The following is a 22036-nucleotide window of genomic DNA, read 5'->3' on the forward strand; positions in this document are numbered from 1 at the left end:
AATCCTTTTTAGCCCTCTTTGCATAACACAGAACATAACACAGAAGCTGTTTGACACCCCAGGTAATTTTTCCAGGACATTAATTTTAATATGAATGGAGGCATCAAATGCTCCTTTGGAAGTCATTAAAGTCCCAGCCTGAATCTGTTTATAGAAACCTGAACTCCGTGGAAGAGAAACTCTAATCAGATTGTAGCTACTGAGCTTAGGTGGATCAATTACTTTGCAGCTCAAATTGATTGCTTTTCATGGCGGACCTGAGTCTTTTGATTACATGTTTTTGAAAGTATGACATGAATAGCTTTGGACTTATTACAGCTGTGGGTATTAATCAGCACGGAGTCGACAAATCCCAGTTGCCAAGTCTGCCTCGGTAACGCACAAAACCCCTTTCAAATCATCGGGAACCTTTTCCCGCTGTCCCGTAAACTGTGAACTCTTTTTCTTTTCTTTTTTTTAAAAATTAGAATTTTAATTCGGGGATTATGGTTTTGTTTGCAGAATAACACCGTTTGGAAGCCGGACTCGTGCCAAGAGTGTGGTTGCCATGGTGACGTTGTCCTATGCGAAGCTGTGGCGTGCAGAGACCCTCGCTGCAACTTTGAGAAGGTAAGAGAAGACAGGACAAGGGACATCCGGGTGGGAACTGAATGAGTGGGAGCAGTGGTAGTATTCTATCTGGTTCTATCCGGTTCGGGCAAACCGGTAGTGGTGACGGCGGGAGGCTCTGCCCACCCTCCTGGACGTAATCACGTCTCGTTTTTGACACTCTGCACATGCGCAGAAGGTCCTACCCATGCACGGAGGATGGTGCATTCAAACACACTCACATTTGCGAACCCGTAGTGAAGATAAGTGAATACATACCTTCCCTGAGTGGGAGGCTCTGTGGTTGAGTCATTGTCGCTAAGCTCAGGAGAAGAGCTTCTGCTTGAGATGCCAATGGTTGCAGGTTCAGCCTCCAAGGAGGGCTAGAAAAGATCCCAGATTGAAACTCCAGGGTGGCGGTCTCCAAATTCGGTGTTCTGCCCCAGCTACGGACCCCAAAGAACGCAGCACACACAAAGTCTGTACAAACCTTAGTTTACTAATTAAGGACTACTAATGAGCTTTCTTAGTAGTTTTTCAAACGCAAATACAGTTTAAATCAGTCTTTTCTGAACAAGAGCTGTTAATTTAACTTCATTAACAGCCGACAAGAATCCAAAGAATAATAACTCAATTCTCAGGCACAGTATTTCAAATAACCGTAATCTTACTGTGGTTGGCAGAATGCCCAGAAGCAATTTGCAGGAAAACTGACAAGAGAGAAGCAAGAGCCGATCAAACGTTCTGGAATCAAGACACGAAGGAATATGAACGAAGTTGTTTCTTGCAAATTGCATCAATCGTCATCCTTCCTTAAATAGGCTAGGGGAGTGGCCAATTAGCCCCAAGCCTAAAAAATGGGCCGAAAAAGCCTAAAAAAATGGGCTGAAGAAAGGCCCGAAAACGGGGCCTGCGGAGGCCAAAAAACAGACGGTGGGTGGGCAGGGCTTCAGCAATATTCGGTCTATAAGACGCACAGACATTTTCACCCCCTTTTGGGAAACAAAAAAGTGTGTCTTATAGTTTGAAAAATACATTAATCCGTCATATGAAACAGTGTTCTTCTGATTTAGGCGCAGGAATTAATGGGATAAGAGTTGGAGAGTTGTGATGGATAGGCTGTATAATACAGAGTTCCCCAATGTTTCCATCTTTGTGGACCGGGGGAGAGGGGTTCCACGCGAGTGGCGTGAGTGATATAAAGAATAGAAAATAAGAGCTGGAAGGGACCTTGGAGGTCTTCTAGTCCAACCCCCTGCTCAAGCAAGAGATCCTATGCCATTCCAGACAAATGGCTGCCCAGTATCTTCTCCCATGATGGAGCACCCACAACTTCTGGAAGTAAGCCGTTCCACTGGTTAATTGTTCTCAGACCACAGGGTATTTTGCACTCTTTGAAATAAATCTAAGCCTCATACCTGTGTGAAATCCTGCAACTTGCATACCTGTACTTTGCAAAAGTTCACTTTCTATGTATTATAGAAAGTAAGATTGGCTTGTGGGCTTCAGATTTTTCTTTGGAATATGGTATATGGAACATTCTACTAGGTAGCAATTGTTACACTCGGTGGATACGTGCAGGTTTAAAGTGTCAGCACTTCTAGCTGCATTTACTCTAGTGCTGACATAAGAAGGAGAAGCGGAGGCGTCTGGAAAGGGACGTTTGACTTTTCACCTACTTATTTTCCCTGGAGATAATATTCCCTAGGAGATGGATGGGAGGGGGGAAATTCCTTTGAGCTGGAGCAGTAGATTAGGGGTAGAGTGACTTGGAAGATGGCCAATGAGTGCAGAGGAGTGGGGAAAGGAAAAGGAGGGTTTGGGGTCAGGAAGTCAGTGTTGGCTACCATGGAGTCGGAGTTAGAATGTCGTGCTTAATAAATGGAAGTTTTTCATCAAAGACTTTGTTTGAAATGCAATTTATTTGAGACGACCTCGAAACTTGACATAAAGTTATCTCCAAATTTTTTTAAAAAAGAAATTATCAGTCATGCTAGTTGGCAATGCTGGCACATGCCCTTCTAGCACGTCTGAAAGGTTCCAGGTAGAGCTGTTCAGTATGAATTAACCAGCATGTTCTGTGTTTTCCCGAAAATAAGACCGGGTCTTATATTAATTTTTACTCCAAAAGACGCATTAGGGCTTATTTTCTGGTTAGGACTTATTTTGGGGGAAATACGGCACTAAATGCATCCACCTGGCTGACAATCTTAACTGGGGCTTATTTTGAGGGTAGGGCTTATATTACGAGCATCCTGAAAAATCATGCTAGGACTTATTTTCCGGTTAGCTCTTATTTTCGGGGAAACAGGGTAGGTGCACTGTCTGGATGTGACATGTAGTTGCGCTTCTTTTCCACTTTTCAGGCTTGTAGGGCAGTGGCCCACTACCATTTGGGCACCAGGGACTGGTTCAGGGGTGGGTTCTACTTACCTTTACTACCAGTTTGCAACAGGGCCGCGTGCGTGCTCTTGCTTCTGCGCAGAAGCTTCCTGATGACGTCGGGGTCGGTGGGCGGAGCCTCCTGCCAGTTTTACTAACGGTTCTGTAGAACCAGTCCGAACCGAGGCCCGGTTCCACGGAGAGAGGTTTTTCCGTGGACTGGGAAGGGGCGTGGTTCCACGTGCTGCCAGTATCCCGTGGATGGGGATTGCTTATTTGTGCAACCAGGTTTCTGGCATGCTGTGGGCCACAGACCAGGGGTTGGGGACCCCTGTTGTAGAGGATCAGGATGTTGTAACCTTAGATCTGGAGGAAGAATCTCCTTCTTTATACCGTAATATTCCTACGATAATAGCCTCCAGTAAAAATAAGGTGCTTTCTTCATTGGTTTTCCATTGCCAGGAAAAAAACACGGTTTATCCTTTCAGGCCTTTTACTACCTTCCAATTGGAATATTTGAGGCTCCAGAGAAGCTTTTCACTACTTCCCGTTAGGCATTTCTGATTTTACACGTTGCATCTTTAATTGTTCTGCTTTAAATAAAAGAAATAGAACCTGTTGAAGTTTCAGAAGGTGGCGAGGAACTACAGGAGGGTCCATTTTGAAGAGCAGTAATATCGGTCTTTATTTCTTTTCAAAAAAGAAATTAATAGCAATACAAACACAAAGAACCGCTGGTCGAGAGTGCGTGATTGGTATTTGCACAATATTTATCTGTTCAGGAGGAAATACTTCAAATATCACCCAACTCTTGCTGCCCTGAGTGTGCTGAACGAACGGAAGGGTTTTGTGAGTACGAAGGACAACTCAGAGAAGTAAGTACTATACATTTCTGGTGTTTTCTTTAACCTGCTGTGTCCCAGATGGGAACTTGCGTAGATTCCACAAACAAAGTCATGACGGACCATGTTGGGACCATGTTCTGTGCAAGAAGAAGTTGGTTGCTAGGCTCTTTCATAGTCATTAGATGTTTGTTTGTTTGTTTGTTTGTTTGTTTGTTTGTTTGTTTGTTTATTTATTGGTTTGATTTATATGTCGCCCTTCTCCGGAGACTCAGGGCGGCTTACAATGCGTTAAGCAATAGCCTTCATACTTTTATATATACCTGCTTAGTAGGGCTTTTGCCACCCCCACAAGCGGTGTTCTTTTTTATACAAAGTCAACTTATTGCCCCCACAATCCGGGTCCTCATTTTACCTAGCTCGAAAGGATGGAAGGCTGAGTCAACCTTGAGCCCGGTGAGATTCGAACTTGCAGTAATTGCAGGCAGCTGGCAACTAAGTGCTACTTTAACAGCACTTAGTCCACTGCGCCACCAGGCTCTTTGACAACTGAAACTGTCAATCTGAAGGCCCGGGGGATGGATCTGGTCCACAGGGTGCTGAGATCTGGCCCATAGGGCTGCCCTGGGCCAATTATCTACACAATTTTCCCATGGGAAAAATATATATAATTAATATAATATATATATATATATTCAACAATATTTGATACATACATACATACATACATACATACATACATACATACATACATACGATGGATGGATGGATGAACGATGGATGGATTAGATGTAGGGAGGGAGGGAGGCAGGAAGGCAGGGAAATAGATAGGTAAAGATAATAGATAGTTAGATAGCAGATAGATGGATGGATGGATGGATGGATGGATACATACATACATACATACATACATACATAGGATGGATGGATGGATGGATGGATACATACATACATACATACATACATACATACATACATACATAGGATGGATGGATGGACGATGGATGGATTAGATGTAGGGAGGGAGGGAGGCAGGAAGGCAGGGAAATAGGTAGATAGGTAAAGATAATAGATAGTTAGATAGCAGATAGATAGATGGATGGATGGATGGATGGATGGATGGATGGATTAGATGTAGGGAGGGAGGGAGGCAGGAAGGCAGGGAAATAGGTAGATAGGTAAAGATAATAGATAGTTAGATAGCAGATAGGTGGATGGATGGATGGATGGATGGATGGATGGATACATACATACATACATACATACATACATACATAGGATGGATGGATGGATGGATACATACATACATACATACATAGGATGGATTATAATTATAATTAATATATTATAATTAATATAATATATATATATATTCAACAATATTTGATACATACATACATACGATGGATGGATGGATGAATGATGGATGGATTAGATGGAGGGAGGGAGGGAGGAAGGCAGGGAAATAGATAGATAGGTAAAGATAATAGATAGTTAGATAGCAGATAGATAGATGGATGGATGGATGGATGGATGGATGGATGGATTAGATGTAGGGAGGGAGGGAGGCAGGAAGGCAGGGAAATAGGTAGATAGGTAAAGATAATAGATAGTTAGATAGCAGATAGATGGATGGATGGATGGATGGATGGATGGATGGATGGATGGATGGATGCATACATACATACATACATACATACATACATAGGATGGATGGATGGATGGATGGATGGATACATACATACATACATACATACATACATAGGATGGATGGATGGATGGATGGATGGATGGATGGATGGATGGATGGATGGATTAGATGTAGGTAGGGAGGCAGGCAGGCAGGCAGACAGGTAGGGAAATAGGTAGATAGGTAAAGATAAAAGATAGATACCAGATAGATAGATAGATAGATAGGAAGGAAGGACAGAAGAAAGAAAGAAAGAAAGAAAGAAAGAAAGAAAGAAAGAAAGAAAGAAAGAAAGAAAGAAAGAAAGAAAGAGAAAGATTACAGCAAATGCCAACATTACAAATGTGGGATGTGGTTTTCTTGGCAGCCATCAAATAAAACATATGTGGCTTTTTTTCCCCCTGTACATTTCGTGCTCATTTCTTTTTCTTCTGCTCTTTCCTTGAAGCCTAATGCTGAATGGGCCAGTTCGGGATGCAGGACTTGCTCTTGTGCTAACGGAGAGGTCACTTGTGCCCCCCAACGCTGCTCTGCTCTTTCTTGCGAGGACAACGAAGTGGAACATGTTGGTCCAGGAGAATGCTGTCCCAAATGTGTAAGCAGAAGAGGTGAGAAATTGTTTTATCTGTCGTTCCTGAGAGACCAGGGTCCACACCTGAAGGTCCAGTTAAACTGATTTATTGCTAAAAAACCCTATGCACAGGGATTTTTTTTCAACTAGCTGTTAGCACCTGTTTGGAGTTAGATGTTGTGGCTCCGTTACCTGAGCCTGTGTCATCGGCAGGAGAGAACTCCAAGAGTGAAGGAGAGGAGTTGGCAAGGCCTCCCTCTCCAGGACCCTCCTCTTTGGCAATGCCTTCAGTGTCCGCCGAAGGGCAAGAGATAGGGCCGGGGCCAAGCACGTCCACGCAGCCACAGATGGACAGTGATGAGGGTAATGAGTCTTGGCTGGATCCTCGACAGCGTCACAGAGATAAGCGCACGCAACAGAAGAAAAGATGTGCCCAAGATTAGGCTGAGTCACTGGACCACACCCCACAGAGTATAAAAAGGAGCGTGGTGGCCAGTCAAGCCTTGTGACGAACAAAGCTGAAAGCTTCCACGCCATTCTGCATTGCCGGACTTTTGCTATAGGCTTTGCTGGATTATATTTGGACTTGATTTACTGTGTAATTATTGAACATTTTACTTTGATGTACCAGAAGCGGAGAGACGTTATCTCTTCGTGAGTAATAAACTCTTGGCAGGCAGCCACTAGGTTGCTGCCAAGTTCCGTTATCATAAGGAAAAGGATTTTGTCGGCTGGTTTGGTTTTTAACTCTTGGACGTCTGTTGGTGTGTGTGCATGTGGGACGGGGACAGAACATTAGATAAGGGTCAACTGAAATCAAGGGAGGGTTGGTTTAATCTACTTGTGGCTATGTAGGGATTCTAGGCTGATCCCCCTTTTAACTCCACCCCCAGGATCTTCCACTCCTTCTCCTGCATTACCACCTGGAAAGTTAAGCAGTGTTGCTAGCTCAGCATTTGCAAATTCTAACCGTGTTAGTTATTTGTTATATGCATATACAGGTAGTCCTTGACTTAGAACAGTTCTCTTAGTGACCATTCAAAGTTAACGGCCGTTGCAACTTCACCACGGGCATGCAATCAAAATTCAGAAGCTTGGCAACTGACCCATATTTATGATGGAGTCCTGGGGTCGTGTGCGCTTCTGACAGGCAAAATCCATGGGACATTCGATTCGCTTAACCTTGGCAAGAAAAGTCATAAAACGGGGTGAAACTCGCGTAACTGTCTCACTTAGCAACGTAAATTTTGGGCTCAGTTGTGGCCGTAAGTCAAGGACCACCGGTAGTCCTCGGCTTAACGGCCGCAACTGAGCTGAAAATTTCTGTTGTGAAGTGAGACATTTGTTGATTGAATTTTGCCCCATTTTACGATCTTTCTTGCCACCGTTGTTAAGTGAATCACTGCAGGTGTTAAATTAATAATACAGTTGTTAAGTGAATCTGGCTTCTTTGACATGAGATGAGATATAAGATGAGGTAAGGTAAGAAAAAATGAGATGGGATGGGATGGGAAGGGGAGAGAAAGAGAGAAGGGGAAGAGAAGAGAAGAGAATCTATTGAGAATGAATGGAGGAGAGGAGAGGAGAGGAGAGGAGAGGAGAGGAGAGGAGAGGAGAGGAGAGGAGAAGAGAAGAGAAGAGAAGAGAAGAGAAGAGAAGAGAAGAGAAGAGAAGAGAAGAGAAGAGAAGAGAAGAGAAGAGAAGAGAAGAGAATCTATTGAGAATGGAATGGAGGAGAGGAGAGGAGAGGAGAGGAGAGGAGAGGAGAGGAGAGGAGAGGAGAGAATCTATTGAGAATGGAATGGAATGGAGGAGAGGAGAAAAGGAGAGAGGAGAGGAGAAGAGAAGAGAGAAGAGAAGAGAAGAGAAGAGAAGCTATTGAGAATGGAATGGAATGGAGGAGAGAAGAGAAGAAGAGAAGAGAAGAGAAGTGAAGAGAAGAGAAGAGAAGAGAAGAGAAGAGAAGAGAAGAGAAGAGAGCCTTTATTGTCATTTTTTTACTGTGAGCACAGTGGCACACATTAAAAATGAAATTCTGTTGCCTGCTCTCAAAAGAAAATATGTATCTACCTGTACACTTACATTACACACATATACACATGATACACTACACACACATACACCACACCATACCATACCTCATCACATCACATATACTTATTAATCACTGTCCATTTTGAATACGTATTGGAAGGAGGAAACTTGAGAATTGACGCTACCGTATATGGAACAAAACTGTGGCTGAATCTGGATGTTCTGCTTCGGATACCCGGAGCCCCCTCCCAGAAGGTAACAAGGAAAACAGGTGGTGAAGAGGATGGGTAGCGACCCAGACAATCCTGTGGACAGAAGTTTGGAAAAGGCGATCATACGACCCTGGGACACTGCAACGGTCACAAATAGGAGTCGGTTGCCAAATGTCGGAATGTGATGGAAACCAACATTCCTCAAAATTGTGGGCAAAGCCAATACTCCTTTGCGTTATATTTACTACTGCAATTTTGGCAGAAAAGCATGGACATCTGTTCCTAAGCATGATTCTTCCAAAGTGATGAAATATTCATCTTTATTTGATGATGCAAACTCCAACCGTTGATTCTTGCATAATAACGTTGCACACGTGTGCTTAAGCCGGAGCGTTTTTACGCTTGTACCAGTGGTGGGTTCCTCCTGGTTCCTCCCGGTTCTGCCAAGCCGGTAGCGGTAACGATATGACGTCATCGAACCAGTTCTGCCCCCCCGCCCCGCCCATTATTCTTACCTTTTATTTGGCCCGACCCCCAATCTATTGCTGTCTCCTGAATCCCAGCTGATGGGCTATAATGAAAAAAACTGTTTAAACTCTTGCTGCGGGGCTTCAAAGGGCCGCCCTACAGCTGATCAGTGTTAAAAGGCAGTGTGCTGGTAGACCGGTGCCTCCAAAAACAAATGAATAGATCAGTGCCTGCAAAAATAAATGGGTAGACCAGTGCCTCCAAAAACAAATGAGTAGACCAGTGCCTGCAAAAATAAATGAGTAGACCAGTGCCTGCATAAATAAATGAGTAGACCAGTGCCTGCAAAAATAAATGAGTAGACCAGTGCCTGCAAAAATAAATGAGTAGACCAGTGCCTGCAAAAATAAATGAGTAGACCAGTGCCTCCAAAAACAAATGAGTAGACCGGTACAGCTCTGCAAGCAGTTAAAAGCCTGGTAGACCAGTACCTCTGCTAAATCCTAAAGAATTGTCATGACCATCAAGCCACGCCCACAAAATAAGCCACGCCCACAGAACCGGTAGTAAAAAAAATTTAGAACCCACCCCTGGCTTGTACCATTACATGCCCCAGAAGTACATTCTTTTCTTAGAGGGACTGCAAAAATATTGTTGAAATGCTTGACTGGGTATTGCACATGAAATATTAATACTGCTTTATAAAGCCTTGGTAAGACAACACTTAGAATAAAGCATCCAATTTTGGTCATCATATTATTAAAAAAAGATGTAGAGACTCTGGAAAGAATGCAGAAAAGAACAATAAAGATGATTAGGGGACTGGTGGCTAAAGCAGTTTCAGGAATTGGGTTTGTCTTGTTTAGTGAAAAGAAGGACCAGGGGCAGGGGTGAAATGCTCCCGGTTTGGACCAGATCGCCCGATCCGGTAGTGATGGCGGCGGGTGGTTCGGAGAACCGGTAGCAAAAATCCTTGCCCTCCCACCCCTGCCCAGCTGAGCTGCACAATCATCAGAGGCTTTTTTTTGGTTTTTTTAACTTTTAAAAGCATTTTTTCTACCATCTCTTCCGACGAAAAAATGCTTTTAAAAGTAAAAAAAAACAAAAGCCTCTGATGATCGCGCGGCTCAGCTGGGATCATCAGAGGCTTTTCAAAGCATTTTTTTCTGCAACCTCTTGGCCGAAGAGGTGGTAGAAAAAATGCTTTGAAAAGTCTCTGACGATCCCAGCCGAGTTGCCTGATCGGCAGAGGCTTTTCAAAGCGTTAGAAAAAATGCTTTGAAAAGTTAAAAAAAAACCAAAAGTTGGCCACGCCCACCCAGTCACATTACACCCCCCCCACCAAGCCACGCCCACAGAACCGGTAGTAACAAATTTTACATTTCACCCCTGACCAGGGGTGACATGATAGCAGTGTTCCAATATTTGAGGGGCTGCCCCAAAGAAGAGGGAGTCAAGCTATTCTCCAAAGCACCAGAAGGCAAATCAAGAAGCAATGGATGGAAACTAACCAAGGAGAGAAGCAACCTGGAACTAAGGAGAAACAATGAGGACAATTAACCGGTGCCTTTAGAAGTTGTGGGTGCTCCATCACTGGAGGTTTTTAAGAAGAGGTTGGACAGCCATTTGTCAGCATTCTGATGCTGCCATAAAAAGATGAGGCTTGACTTTTCACCTATTTATTTTCTCTGTAGATAATATCCCCTAGTAGATGGGATGGGGGGGGAACATTCCTGTGGGGTGAGGTCAGAAGCTGGGGAGACTGACTTGGAAGATGGCCAATGAGAAGATGAGAATTGGGGAACGGAAAGGAAAGGGTTTGGGGGTCAGAAAGTTAGTATCGGCTACGACGAAGTCGGGGCCAGATCTGTCGTACTCAATAAATGGAATATTTCAGCAAAGATTAATTGTTTGGGAGTGCAATTTATTTGAGATGACATTGAAACCTGACACCATTGTCTAAAATGGTATAAAAAAGGGGTGTCAAACTTGGTTTCATTGAGGGCCTCATCAGGGCTGTGTTTGACCTCGGGTAGGGGGGGGGAGCTGGAGTGGGTGTGGCCAGGGTGGATGTGGCCAGCTTGACGTCACTCATATCGGGCGCCTGTGGCGGCCTGAGCACTCTGCCAGCAAAAATGGGCTCCTGTTGTGGCCCCCCAGCGGACAGCGGAGCCGGTGGCAGACTCAGACAGTGAGGAGGTTGGAGAGGAACATGGGCCAGTCCTGGAGTCTGGGGAAGGCTCTGATGAGTGCTCTGCATCGGAGGCAGAGATGGGGCCAGGGCCATCCAACAGTTATCAGCTGCCTTCGAAGCGGGATATCAGTGGGGCAGAAGAACAGCTGGAGCCTGTTCCTGTTGTGGCTCCGTTGCCTGAGCCTGGGCTATAGACAGATGCAGACTCTGAGAGTGAGGAAGAGGAATTGGCAAGGCCTCCCTCTCCAGGACCATCCTCTCTGGCAATGCCTACGGAGGACACCGAAGGCCAAGAGATAGGCCCAGAGCCAAGCATGTCCCCACAGCCACAGGTGGACAGCGATGAAGGAGATAAATGCTGGCTGGATCCTCGACAGCGGCGCAGGGAGAAGCGTGCGCAGCAGAGGGGAAGGCGTGCCAGAGATTAGCTGAGTCACTGGACCACACCCCACAGGGTATAAATGTGGGTGTGGTGGCCGGTTCAGTTTGTGACGAGCAAAAACTAGAAATAATCCATGATCTCTGCGTTACTGGACTTCTGCCTGCCTTGTTGGACTGCATTTGGACTAATCGTTGTATTGCTGAAACTTTGCCTGCTTTATCAGAATGCTTGCAGTCTAATCTTTGTTTTGTGTGAGTAAAGTCTGAATTGGCAGCTAGTCACTGGGTTGCTGCCAGCTTTATCTTCAAAGACTTTGTCGTGTGGCTTATTAACTCCGGGCCGTCTGTGAGGGTGCATATGTGGGACGGGGACAGAAGAGTTCCCGATGCGCGCATGCGCAGAGCTGCCAGGAGAAGGGAACAGCTAAGGAACAAGGGCCGACTCGGGAGAAAAGACACAGGTGGATGGTGAATGGCCCCTCCCATATGGAATAAAGAGGAGCGAAAGGGGAGGGGAGTTTGCAGGAGACAATTAGTTCAATTCATTAGGGTGAAGATCTGTTCCTGACTTCTTGCCAAGGAATTGTTGCTCCAGTGTAGCGTTTGGAAGATATCGGCTTGGCAACTCTCCAAGCCTGATAAAGGTCTGTAGTTGTGCAATCTCAGGAAAGACTGTTTATTTATTTAATTTATTTATTTATTTAATTTATTTATTTATTTTATTCGGCTTATATGCCGCCCTATCTCCCAATGGACTCAGGGCGGCTCACAATAATAAAAACACAAGCCACAATACAAAATAAAATCTAAAATCTAAAAAAATTAAAATTTAACCCTTAAAACCCCATCAGTCCAGGTCAAGGGATTTGAAAAGCCAAGTTTTTAATTCACGGCGGAAGGTTTGTTGGGACTTTGCTGGAGAGGAATTTCCGTTTAACCTAAATAAAAGAGATTTGATCCGGATGAGGAGTCTGCTTCATGCTCTTGGGAAGGCTAGGTCAGAACAGCTCCCGGGCTCCATTTTTGGTTGCGACTGCCTCCTGCAATCCCCTGTCAGTGAAAACAGAGCTCGGAAGGACCCGTGTGCGGACTTCCCGAGCTCCGTTTTCACCGCCAGGGGTACCGCGGGCCAGTCCTTCACCGTTTCCAGGGCGGCCCCACGGGCCAGATCTAAACATCCTGTTGGCCGGATCCGGCCCCCCGGCCTTGACTTTGACACCCCTGGTATAGAGGTTGGTCTAGAACAGTGATGGCTAACGTTTCCTGGACCGAGTGCCCAAAGCACGCGCCTGAATCCCCCAAATGAAATGTGCGCATTACCCCCACATGCATCCTGCCACCCCATGTGCCCCACTCCTGTACATGTGTGCCCCCTTCATGTGCCCCGCCACCCTGTGCATGTTCACGTGACCCCCCCCACACCTCCCACACATGCACATGCGACCCCCACATATGCCCCTCCCCCTACGCATGCACAACAGAGACCCAAAGACCAGCTGGCTGGTGGGAGGCACGCGCGCATGGATGGCAGAACTGAGCTGGGGCGACGGCTCGCGTGCCCACAGAGAGGGCGTTGCGTGCTACCTCTGGCACGCGTGCCATAGATTCGCCATCACGGGTCTAGAAGATCTCCAAGGCCCCTTCCAACTCTGTTATTCTGTTATCTGTTATATGTCTTTGTAATATTTATTTATTTATTATTTGGACTTATATGCCGCCCTATCTCCGAAAGGACTCAGGGCGGCTCACAACAATAAAACACACAAAGTTCATTTTTTAAAAAAATACCCAATAAAACTATAAAAACCATTAAAATCCCCTCTAAAACCCCTTCAGTCCAAGCCGGCCAGGCGGAATAACCATGTTTTAAGGCCACGGCGGAAAGAGCGAAGGTCAGGGGCCACCTGGAGCCCCAGGGGAAGCTGATTCCACAGGGTAGATGCGCCCACAGAGAAGGCCCGCTCCCTAGGGGTTGCCAACCGACATTGTCTGGCCGACGGCACCCCAAGGAGGCCCTCCCTGTGGGAACGCACCGGGCGATGGGGAGCTGTCGCTGGCCGCAGATGGTCCACCAAATACCCCCGGCCTAAGCCATCTAGGGCTTTATAGGTGATTACCAGCACCTTGAATCTCACCCGGAGGGCAACCGGTAGCCATTGCAGGTCCCGCAGGAGGGGTGTAACATGAGAGTGTCGGGACACTCCCATCACTACCTGCGCGGCCGCATTCTGCACCAGCTGAAGCCTCAATATACATGTACCTCAAACCTAGACCCAATTTGGCTGTCTTTATTGTCTTTTAGACTCCTGTTCTTTCGACGGCGAAATAATCCCGAACAAGAAGGAATGGCGGCTGAGCCCGTGTGCCAAATGCGTCTGTCGGGATGGCTCTCTGCGGTGTTTCACCATTTTTTGTCCACCTGCATTCTGTAATGCGGTAAGATCTATTATGCATGCTGTCAACTTCTTTGCATTTTATTCCTTTTTTTAAAGCTGTAATTAGATGATTTATCGATGCATCCTCTCGTGAGAAACTGCTGCCTGACAAAAGATTGGCCTTCCCGAAAATATAAATTAAAACGGGATTATAGACCTGGCCCTATTTCCCGTTTCCTCTACGTTGCAGTTATGGAGAGACGCAATAAAAGGAGGGAGGGGGCTCCCCTCTTCTTCTTGGCCAAAGAATTCCTCTGTTTGAACAGCTGCATTCCCTAGGAGGGGAGGAAGTACTTCCCTCGCTCTGATTTGGCTTGACGACGTCATTAGGATACTCAGCTGCTCAGTTGCATTGCCATAGAAATACGATTTCGTGGCTTGTGATCCTGGCAATTGACTCATAGCTTTCTTGCTTGCCTGTAATGGTCATACATTACAGATTTCCAGCTCCTCCTCTTCCTCCTCCTCTTCTCCCCCTCTATTCTCTCCCTTCCTCTTCCCCTTCTCCTCCTTCTCCCCCCCTCTTCTCCCTCTCTACCGCTCTCCTTCTTGTCCCCTTCCCCTCCTTTTCTTTTCCTCCTCCTCTCCTCTACCCTCTTCTCTGCCTCTACCCTTCCACTTCCACTTCCTCTCCTCCTCCTCCTTCTCCTCCCTCCTCTTCCTTCCCCTCCTCCCTCCCTCCTCCTCTCCTCTTCTCCCCCCTCTCCTCCCCATCCCTCTCCTCTTCCCTCCTTTCTTCCCTCCTCTCTCCTCCTTTCCCTCTCCCCTCCTCCCCCTCTCCCCTCCCCCTCCTCTTCCTTCTCCTCCCCTCCTCTTCCCTCCTTCTTCCCTCTTCCCTTCCCCCTCCTCCTCCTCTCCCCTCTTCTCCCTCTCTACCCCTTCCCCTTCTCCTCCTCCTTCCCCTCTTTTCCCCCTCTACATCTGCCCTTCCCCTCCCCTTCCCCCTCCTCCTCCTCCTCCTCCTCCTCCTTCTCCTACTCGCTTCTCGCTTCTCGCTTCTCTCTTCCCTCCTCCCCTCTTCTCCCCCCTTCCCCTCTCCTCCCCGCCCCCCTCCTCTTTCCTCCTCCTCCTCTTCCTCCTCCTCCTCTCAAGTTTCTGGAGCTGTAAACTTTTACAGTACTTTGAGCTATGCTGAGTTTTCAAGAAGTGGGGGTGGGAAGTATTTTTACCTGGCTATGGCTGCTTTCCCCAAATATAGAAAGCAATCCTGTCTTTACTCCCTCACAGGAACATACCCACATATTGCATCTTGATTGATTATGTGCCATCAAGTTGAGGTCAGCGCTTAACTCCCACTTAACTAGATAAATTTTCTTTATGGCAATTTGTCCCTAACCTGGTTTTTCATTTCATTTCATTTTCACTTCTTCCAAACGGGCATCCATTGTCACTATAAATGATCCCAACCTCCTAACTGTTGGTTTTCCTCTTCTTGCGTTTCCTACCATGGTTCCAGCATCAGAGTTTTTCTCCAGAAAACCTTGCATTCTAAGCCAACAGAAAATGCCAACAATCTATAAATACAGGTAGTCCTCGACTTACGTCCACAATTGAGTCCAACGTTTCTGTTGCGAAGTGGGACATTTGTTAAGTGAGCTTTGCCCCATTTTTACGACTCTTTCTTGCCAGAGTGGCTAAGTGGATCGCTGCAGTTGTTAAGTGAGTTAGGGGAAGGATACTGCAAAATCCCCATTCCCACCCCACTCCAGGGGAAGGATACTGCAAAATCTCCATTCCCACCCCACTCCAGGGGAAGGATACTTCAAAATCTCCATTCCCACCCCACTCCAGGGGAAAGATACTGCAAAATCTCCATTCCCACCCACTCCAGGGGAAGGATACTGCAAAATCCCCATTCCCACCTCACTCCAGGGGAAGGATACTGCAAAATCTCCATTCCCACCCCACTCCAGGGGAAGGATACTGCAAAATCTCCATTCCCACCCCACTCCAGGGGAAGGATACTGCAAAATCTTCATTCCCAACCCATTCTGGGGCCAGCCTGAGGTGGCATTTGCCGGTTCTCCGAACTACTCAAAATTTCCACTACCGGTTCTCCAGAACCTGCTGGATTTCACCCCTGCTTCGAACCGTCACTAAATGAACTGTTGTAAGTCGAGGACTACCTGTAGAATCACCCTGGAACTTTTGACTGTAAGAGCCCCCGATTAATGGAGCTCAGATAATTATGTTCCCGAACGAGTCGTTTCAGTCTGTTATATCCAAAATAGTCCAGACGCTTCTCTTAATGTACCTCATTTCCTTTTGCATATTCATGTTACCCACATTTAACTCATGTAAAGGACATGGCACTGCTTACGCCACTTGCAGCAACGGTGCCATGATATCATGATGCAAACGAGGTAAAATAAGGTAAATTAACCCAAATGACATACATTTGGATTTAACGGACCTGTGGGAAAACAAGACATCCCCCCCGCTAATGGTTCATTAAATCAAGCCTTTACTGCAGCCTTAATTTGCTCTTAGCGCATAATTGCATTTTAATGAATTGCCGAGTGTTTATAAGTCACTCTGCTTGTAATCAGTGACCAAATTGCTAGATTCTGTTATTCCAATAAAATATTGATGCTGCGTTTCTCTTTACTCCCTTTCCCAGTTAAGTTTAATATTGATGTCCTCTTTTGCTTTACCTCTTAATTAAGTAAGAGAGTTAAAGCTTTATCACATGTAGTAGTGTGTGTGTGTGTATGTGTGTGTGTGTGTGTGTGATTGTGTGTGCTTAATAGGCTTTAAATATTTAGGACAAGTAAACCAGAGAATGGAACATACTTCTGATTTGACCTTACGACGTATTTAGGAATACCGTGTCCTCGCAAAAAAGAGAGTGAACCTCTTTTGTTCTAACTCTTCTCATGGACAGGAGTTGTTCCATTATTGATTGTGGAGTAGAGTTGGGAAATCACTAGAAAAATCTACCTCTGTAGGAGAAAGACAGACAGAGCCTGGGTGGTGGAGTCAAGAGAGGAATCAGCCTAGACTCACTTAACGTACTCACAAGCTCTCTTGAATTCCATTAGCTCTTATCTAGTGCTCTCTTCTCTTTGCCACTCCCTCTCCTACAATCACCCATCTCTGAAGCCACACAGTTCTTTTACTATCAAAAGAGTGTCTTATCTTATGGGCATTCCTTTTATTCCACATTAAGAGGAATGGAGCTCCCTAAACGGATGACTAGTCATTCGGGTTACTAAGGAGGAACATGGTGCATAGCAGCAGGAGGCCAAACAACACGGATCATCAACTTCAGGCAGTAAACAATTTCTCTCTTGCAATGGTCTCCCTTCACTCTTCCATCCTGAATTTAAAGAGCCAGCAGGAGTCACATTACAAATACGAAGCCCTTCTTGAAGAGGGTGTGTGTATATATACACACCTAGCTTTTGGGGAGGAAAACTAGGGGGAAAAAAATCTGCCTGTGCCTCTACCTCCCGGCAATTTGCCTCCTTGCAGCAAACAGCAAACAGCCCGTTTCAGTTTCAGCACAGCCTGATTAGCACTAGCAGCTGATTGTTGGTTGGATTTGCCTCCTGACAATCAGCTGTTTCAGGCTGCAGGGATTGTCATAGCCTATTGCCGCCTCAGCGCGCCCTGTTTTCGGCCTCTGTGCGCCCCATTTCCCCCCCCCTCCAATGCTCGGAATGGGCGGAAAATGGGGCATGCGGAGGCTGAAAATGGGAATAATCAGAGTCGGTTTTCACCAGCCTGTGCCAATATGACTGTTAAGGAATTCGCAGAGTAACCCTTGAGTAGCAAGGGTGTGCACATGAAAGCGATTTGACAGTAGTTACGAATAAACACAGCCAACACACAGATACACTGAGTTGTGTTTACTTTTAGGAAATAGTAAGGCACAGTCCAGGTCATACACATATAAAGCAAGAGATAGCAAAACGAAAGTCCAGGGATAATCCAATAACAAAGTCTTCTTACCAGTCGTCGTAGTCATTCACAATAAACAGTTCTTCTGGATTTGCAAATAGTAGCATACAGCGATATTAGAGAGCAAAAACAGCAAAGAGAAACAAACCATATTTCTAGCTCCCTCTTAAGGAGATTGGCTACAGAGCTAACCAATCAGGACACAGTATGATGCAATACAGCAATCTTAAAGCTATATTGAGGGTTTATATATTGCCAACCCAACAAGTTAGGTAATAATCATTTCCTAACAATGACATATTCAATAAAATTATTCTTTGAGGAATCTACCTGCCTCAGAGTTTTGTTGGTATGGGTATGATACTCTGCAATTTCAGTACAATTTGTTAGTGGGAAAAGGGGCTTTCAGAATCTTTTTGATTTGAGGCCATCGTGGACTAAGTATTATGTCAAACAAATGTCCTCCTACTGTGTTAAAAAAGACAGGGTAATTGTTAGGTTTTGGCAAATATGACATCCCTCTTCTTCTCTTATTCACTGTCTGAGCCGTAAGATGAGTCTTGGGGAGAGGACAAAACCCTTCTAGCAATCTTCGAGCAATTTCTCTTCCTGTGTTCTTTGATAGAATCTCCAGCTGGGTTTAATCTTAAGGTGTGAAGGACATCAAATAAGCTTCATTTGCTTCGTTTGAATTTTTCTCTTTTTAAGTATGAGCTTTGTCACCCTGTCCATCATTCTTCCCAGTCTCCTTTCTGGCAGCCACAGATTATCTGCAAAGGCTGGAAGTTGCGGAGGGTGAAATTTTCTCTGAACGCGTTTCTATTCTTCTTCCTCACTAAGAATGCATACAGGTAGTCCTTGATTTACGACTATAATTGAGCCCCAGATTTCTGTTCCCAAGCGAAACAGTTGCTAAGTGAGTTTTGCCCCATTTTACGACCCACTCTTGCCACAGTTGTTCAGGGCATCAGTAACTTGCTAAGTGAGTAACACGGTTGTTAAGTGAATCTGACTTCCCCATCGACTTTGCTTGTCAGAAGGTCGCAAAAGGGGATCTCATGACTCCAGGACACTGCAACCGTCATAAATACGAGTCAGTTGCCAAGCATCTGAATTTTAATCACATCAGTGGTGAATCCAAATCATTTTACTACCGGTTCTGTGGGTGTGGCTTGGTGGGCGTGGCTTGGTGGGCGTGGCAGGGGAAGGATACTGCAAAATCTCCATTTCCACCCCACTCCAGGGGAAGGATACTGCAAAATCTCCATTCCCACCCCACTCTGGGACCTGTCAGGGGTGGTATTTGCTGTTTCTCCAAACTACTCAAAATTTCCACTACCGGTTCTCCAGAACCTGTCAGAACCTGCTGCATTTCACCCCTGAATCACATGACCATGGGGAATGCTGCCGTAGTTATGGGTGTGAAAAATGATCATAAGTCACTTTTTTCAGTGCCATTGAAATTTAGAACCATCACTAAATGAATGGTTGTAACTCAAGGGCAATCCATAATTCATAGAATGTTGAACTGGTTGAAAGATTCTAAAGGTCGTTTTTTTACTTTGTATTGTTATGTTATAAGTGATCATTAATTTTAAAATTTTAGTGATTTTTTTGTTTCAATCATACCATGGAAGTTTCAATTAATTGTTCTTTTTTGCCTAGCCTCTGCAGTTTTATGACTCATTCGGAGATTGGTGGGATATAGAGTTATCTATATATATATAAATTGTTCTGTGTGTGTGTATGTTCCAGCATAACTCTGGAATGCCTCAAACAATTTCAACCAAACTTGGTACACAGATGCCTTACTCTCTGGAAACAAATACTGTGGGGGTAAGGCACCCCTAACACCCCTCAGGGATGTGTGTTCTGTTAAGATACAGTCTGTTGTGCCTTAAAATGGCTTCTACTGTACTGCATTAAAATGGCTTCTACTGTGCAGCACAGTGGAGTTGCCATGGTAACGGCTTCACAGTACTCCACAAGGGGGCTCCCTCTGGTAAGGGGGAAAATCCAACATTAGAAATTACGTTTGGTCCGGACATTTTCAACAAGGCTTTGATTTTTCTTGAGGACCATGGATCAGCTAGCACAACAACAAGATGGCATCATTTTACTTCATGATTCTGGGGGCACAGGGAAAACATTTTTAACTAATTTAATTCTTGCTGAAATCAGGGCTCAGAGTGAAATTGCTCTTCCTGTCTAATACAGGATTGGGATAAATAAATACCCGGGCAACGCCAGGTTATCAGCTATTTATTAAATAAAAACAGAACTTTTTCTTCAGTGGGCACGAGATATAAGACGATTTCGAATCTCCATGCAACCCTTTGGCCTTTTGGCGTCTTACCTCTATTTTATTTGCTTTTTTTTCCCTTTCCCTCTGCCAATGATTAGGATGAAAGTCTCGTCGTACCAGCTGGAAAATGTTGTCCAGAATGTGCTCGAAAACCCTGCTTTGCCTCTGGGGCATTATACCAGGTAAACCTTCAGATAAAATGCCACAAGGACGAATTGGATGTGCATTTTTCTTTCTCCCTCACCCTCGACTTGAAATTTTAACTTTTTAAAAACAAACAATTGACTGTACTTTCTTCTTGGAAAGCCCGATGAGTTGAAAGGGATCAGAAGAAGTAAGGTATGTTCTGGCAAGACTGAATGGGGCCTATCACCTGTGCAGATAAGACGGTGGAGTAAAGGGATTTTACCCAGGATTTGCTTCCTGGCTGAGAGTGTGCATTTGACTAGCACTCTAACCGTGACTTCTGGTGGGCATCGGCAGTCAGAACAAAAAGAATACAAGCAGTCCTTGAGTTACGACCACAGTCGAGTGCCAAATTTCCAGTTTCTAAGCAAGACAGTTGTGAAGTGAGTTTGGCCCCATTTTACGAGGTTTCTTGCCACAATTGTTAAGTGATTCACTGCGATTGCTAAGTTAGTAACAGTCGTTGGATACGGGATGGGCGGCAAATAAATTTCATAATAAACAAATAGACAAGACAGACAGACAGAAATAGCAATAGCACTTAGACTTATATACTGCTTTACAATGCTTTCCAGCCCTCTCTAAGCGGTTTACAGAGTCAGCCTATTGCCCCCCAACAATCTGGTTCCTCATTTTACCCACCTCAGAAGGATGGAAGGCTGAGTCAATCTTGAGCCTGGTGAGATTTGAACTGCTGAACTGCAAGCAGAGATAGATTAGATAGATAGATAGATAGATAGATAGATAGATAGATAGATAGATAGATAGATAGATAAATGAGATAGATACATTGGATGGATGGACGGATGGACGGACGGACTGGCTGACTGACTGACTGACTGACTGACTGACTGACTGACTGACTGACTACATCAGGGGTGTCAAACTCAAGGCCCGGGGCTGGATCTGGCCCACAGGATGCTTAGATCTGGCCCTGGAAACGGCGAAGGACTGGCCCGCCATGCCTCTGCCAGAGAAAACAGAGATCGAGAGGGCCATGTGTGGCCGTCCCGAGCTCCATTTTCGCTGGCAGAGGGTTGCAGGACGCCGTCGCAGCCAAAAATGGAGCTTGGGACTCTGTTTTTGCTGGCAGAGCGCTCGGGCCACAGGCACCCCCAACACAAGTGATGTCAAGCTGGCCACGCCCACCCCGGCCCCCCGAGGTCAAACACAACCCTGATGCAGCCCTCAATGAAATTGAGTTTGACACCCCTGTACTAAGATAGATAGATAGATAGATAGATAGATAGATAGATAGATAGATAGATAGATAGATAGATAGATAGATAGATAGATAGATAAATAGATAAATAGATAAATAGATAGATAGATAGATAGAGATAGATAAATAGATCAATAGATCAATAGATCAATAGATCAATAGATCAATAGATATAGATGATAGATAGATAGATAGATAGATAGATAGATAGATAGATAGATAGAGAGATGGAAAGATAGATAGATAGATAGATAGATAGATAGATAGATAGATAGATAGATAGACAGATAGATAGATGGAAAGATAGATAGATAGATAGATAGATGATAGATAGATAGATAGATAGATAGATAGATAGAGGCATGCATACATACATACATATATACATACATACATACATACATATATACATACATACATACATACATGGTTGTTAAGTGAATCTGGCTTCCCCATTGACCTTGTTCATTAGAATGTCGCAAAAGTGGATCACATGACCCCAGGACATTGTAACCATCATAAATATGAGCCTGTTGTCAAGCACCCAAATTTTGATCATGTGACTGTGGGGATGCTGCAACGGTCGTACGTGTGAAAAACGGTCAAAAGTCTTTTTCAGTTTT

The 22036-nt window shown here is 45.0% G+C and overlaps 1 protein-coding gene across 1 annotated transcript in view; it reads left to right on the forward strand.

Moving 5' to 3' along the window:
* The window catches only part of FRAS1 (Fraser extracellular matrix complex subunit 1), a 447420-nt gene that overhangs the window by 155763 nt on the left and 269621 nt on the right, over positions 1-22036 (forward strand). Inside the window, exons 3-7 of the mRNA XM_060687010.2 lie at positions 502-609; positions 3753-3845; positions 5951-6110; positions 13665-13798; positions 20104-20187. Coding sequence (XP_060542993.2) covers positions 502-609; positions 3753-3845; positions 5951-6110; positions 13665-13798; positions 20104-20187 — 579 coding nt within the window. The remainder of the gene's footprint in view (positions 1-501; positions 610-3752; positions 3846-5950; positions 6111-13664; positions 13799-20103; positions 20188-22036) is intronic.

Source organism: Pantherophis guttatus, chromosome 8, assembly GCF_059756535.1.
Source record: "Pantherophis guttatus breed Tessera chromosome 8, ASM5975653v1, whole genome shotgun sequence".
Classification (NCBI taxonomy): domain Eukaryota; kingdom Metazoa; phylum Chordata; class Lepidosauria; order Squamata; family Colubridae; genus Pantherophis; species Pantherophis guttatus.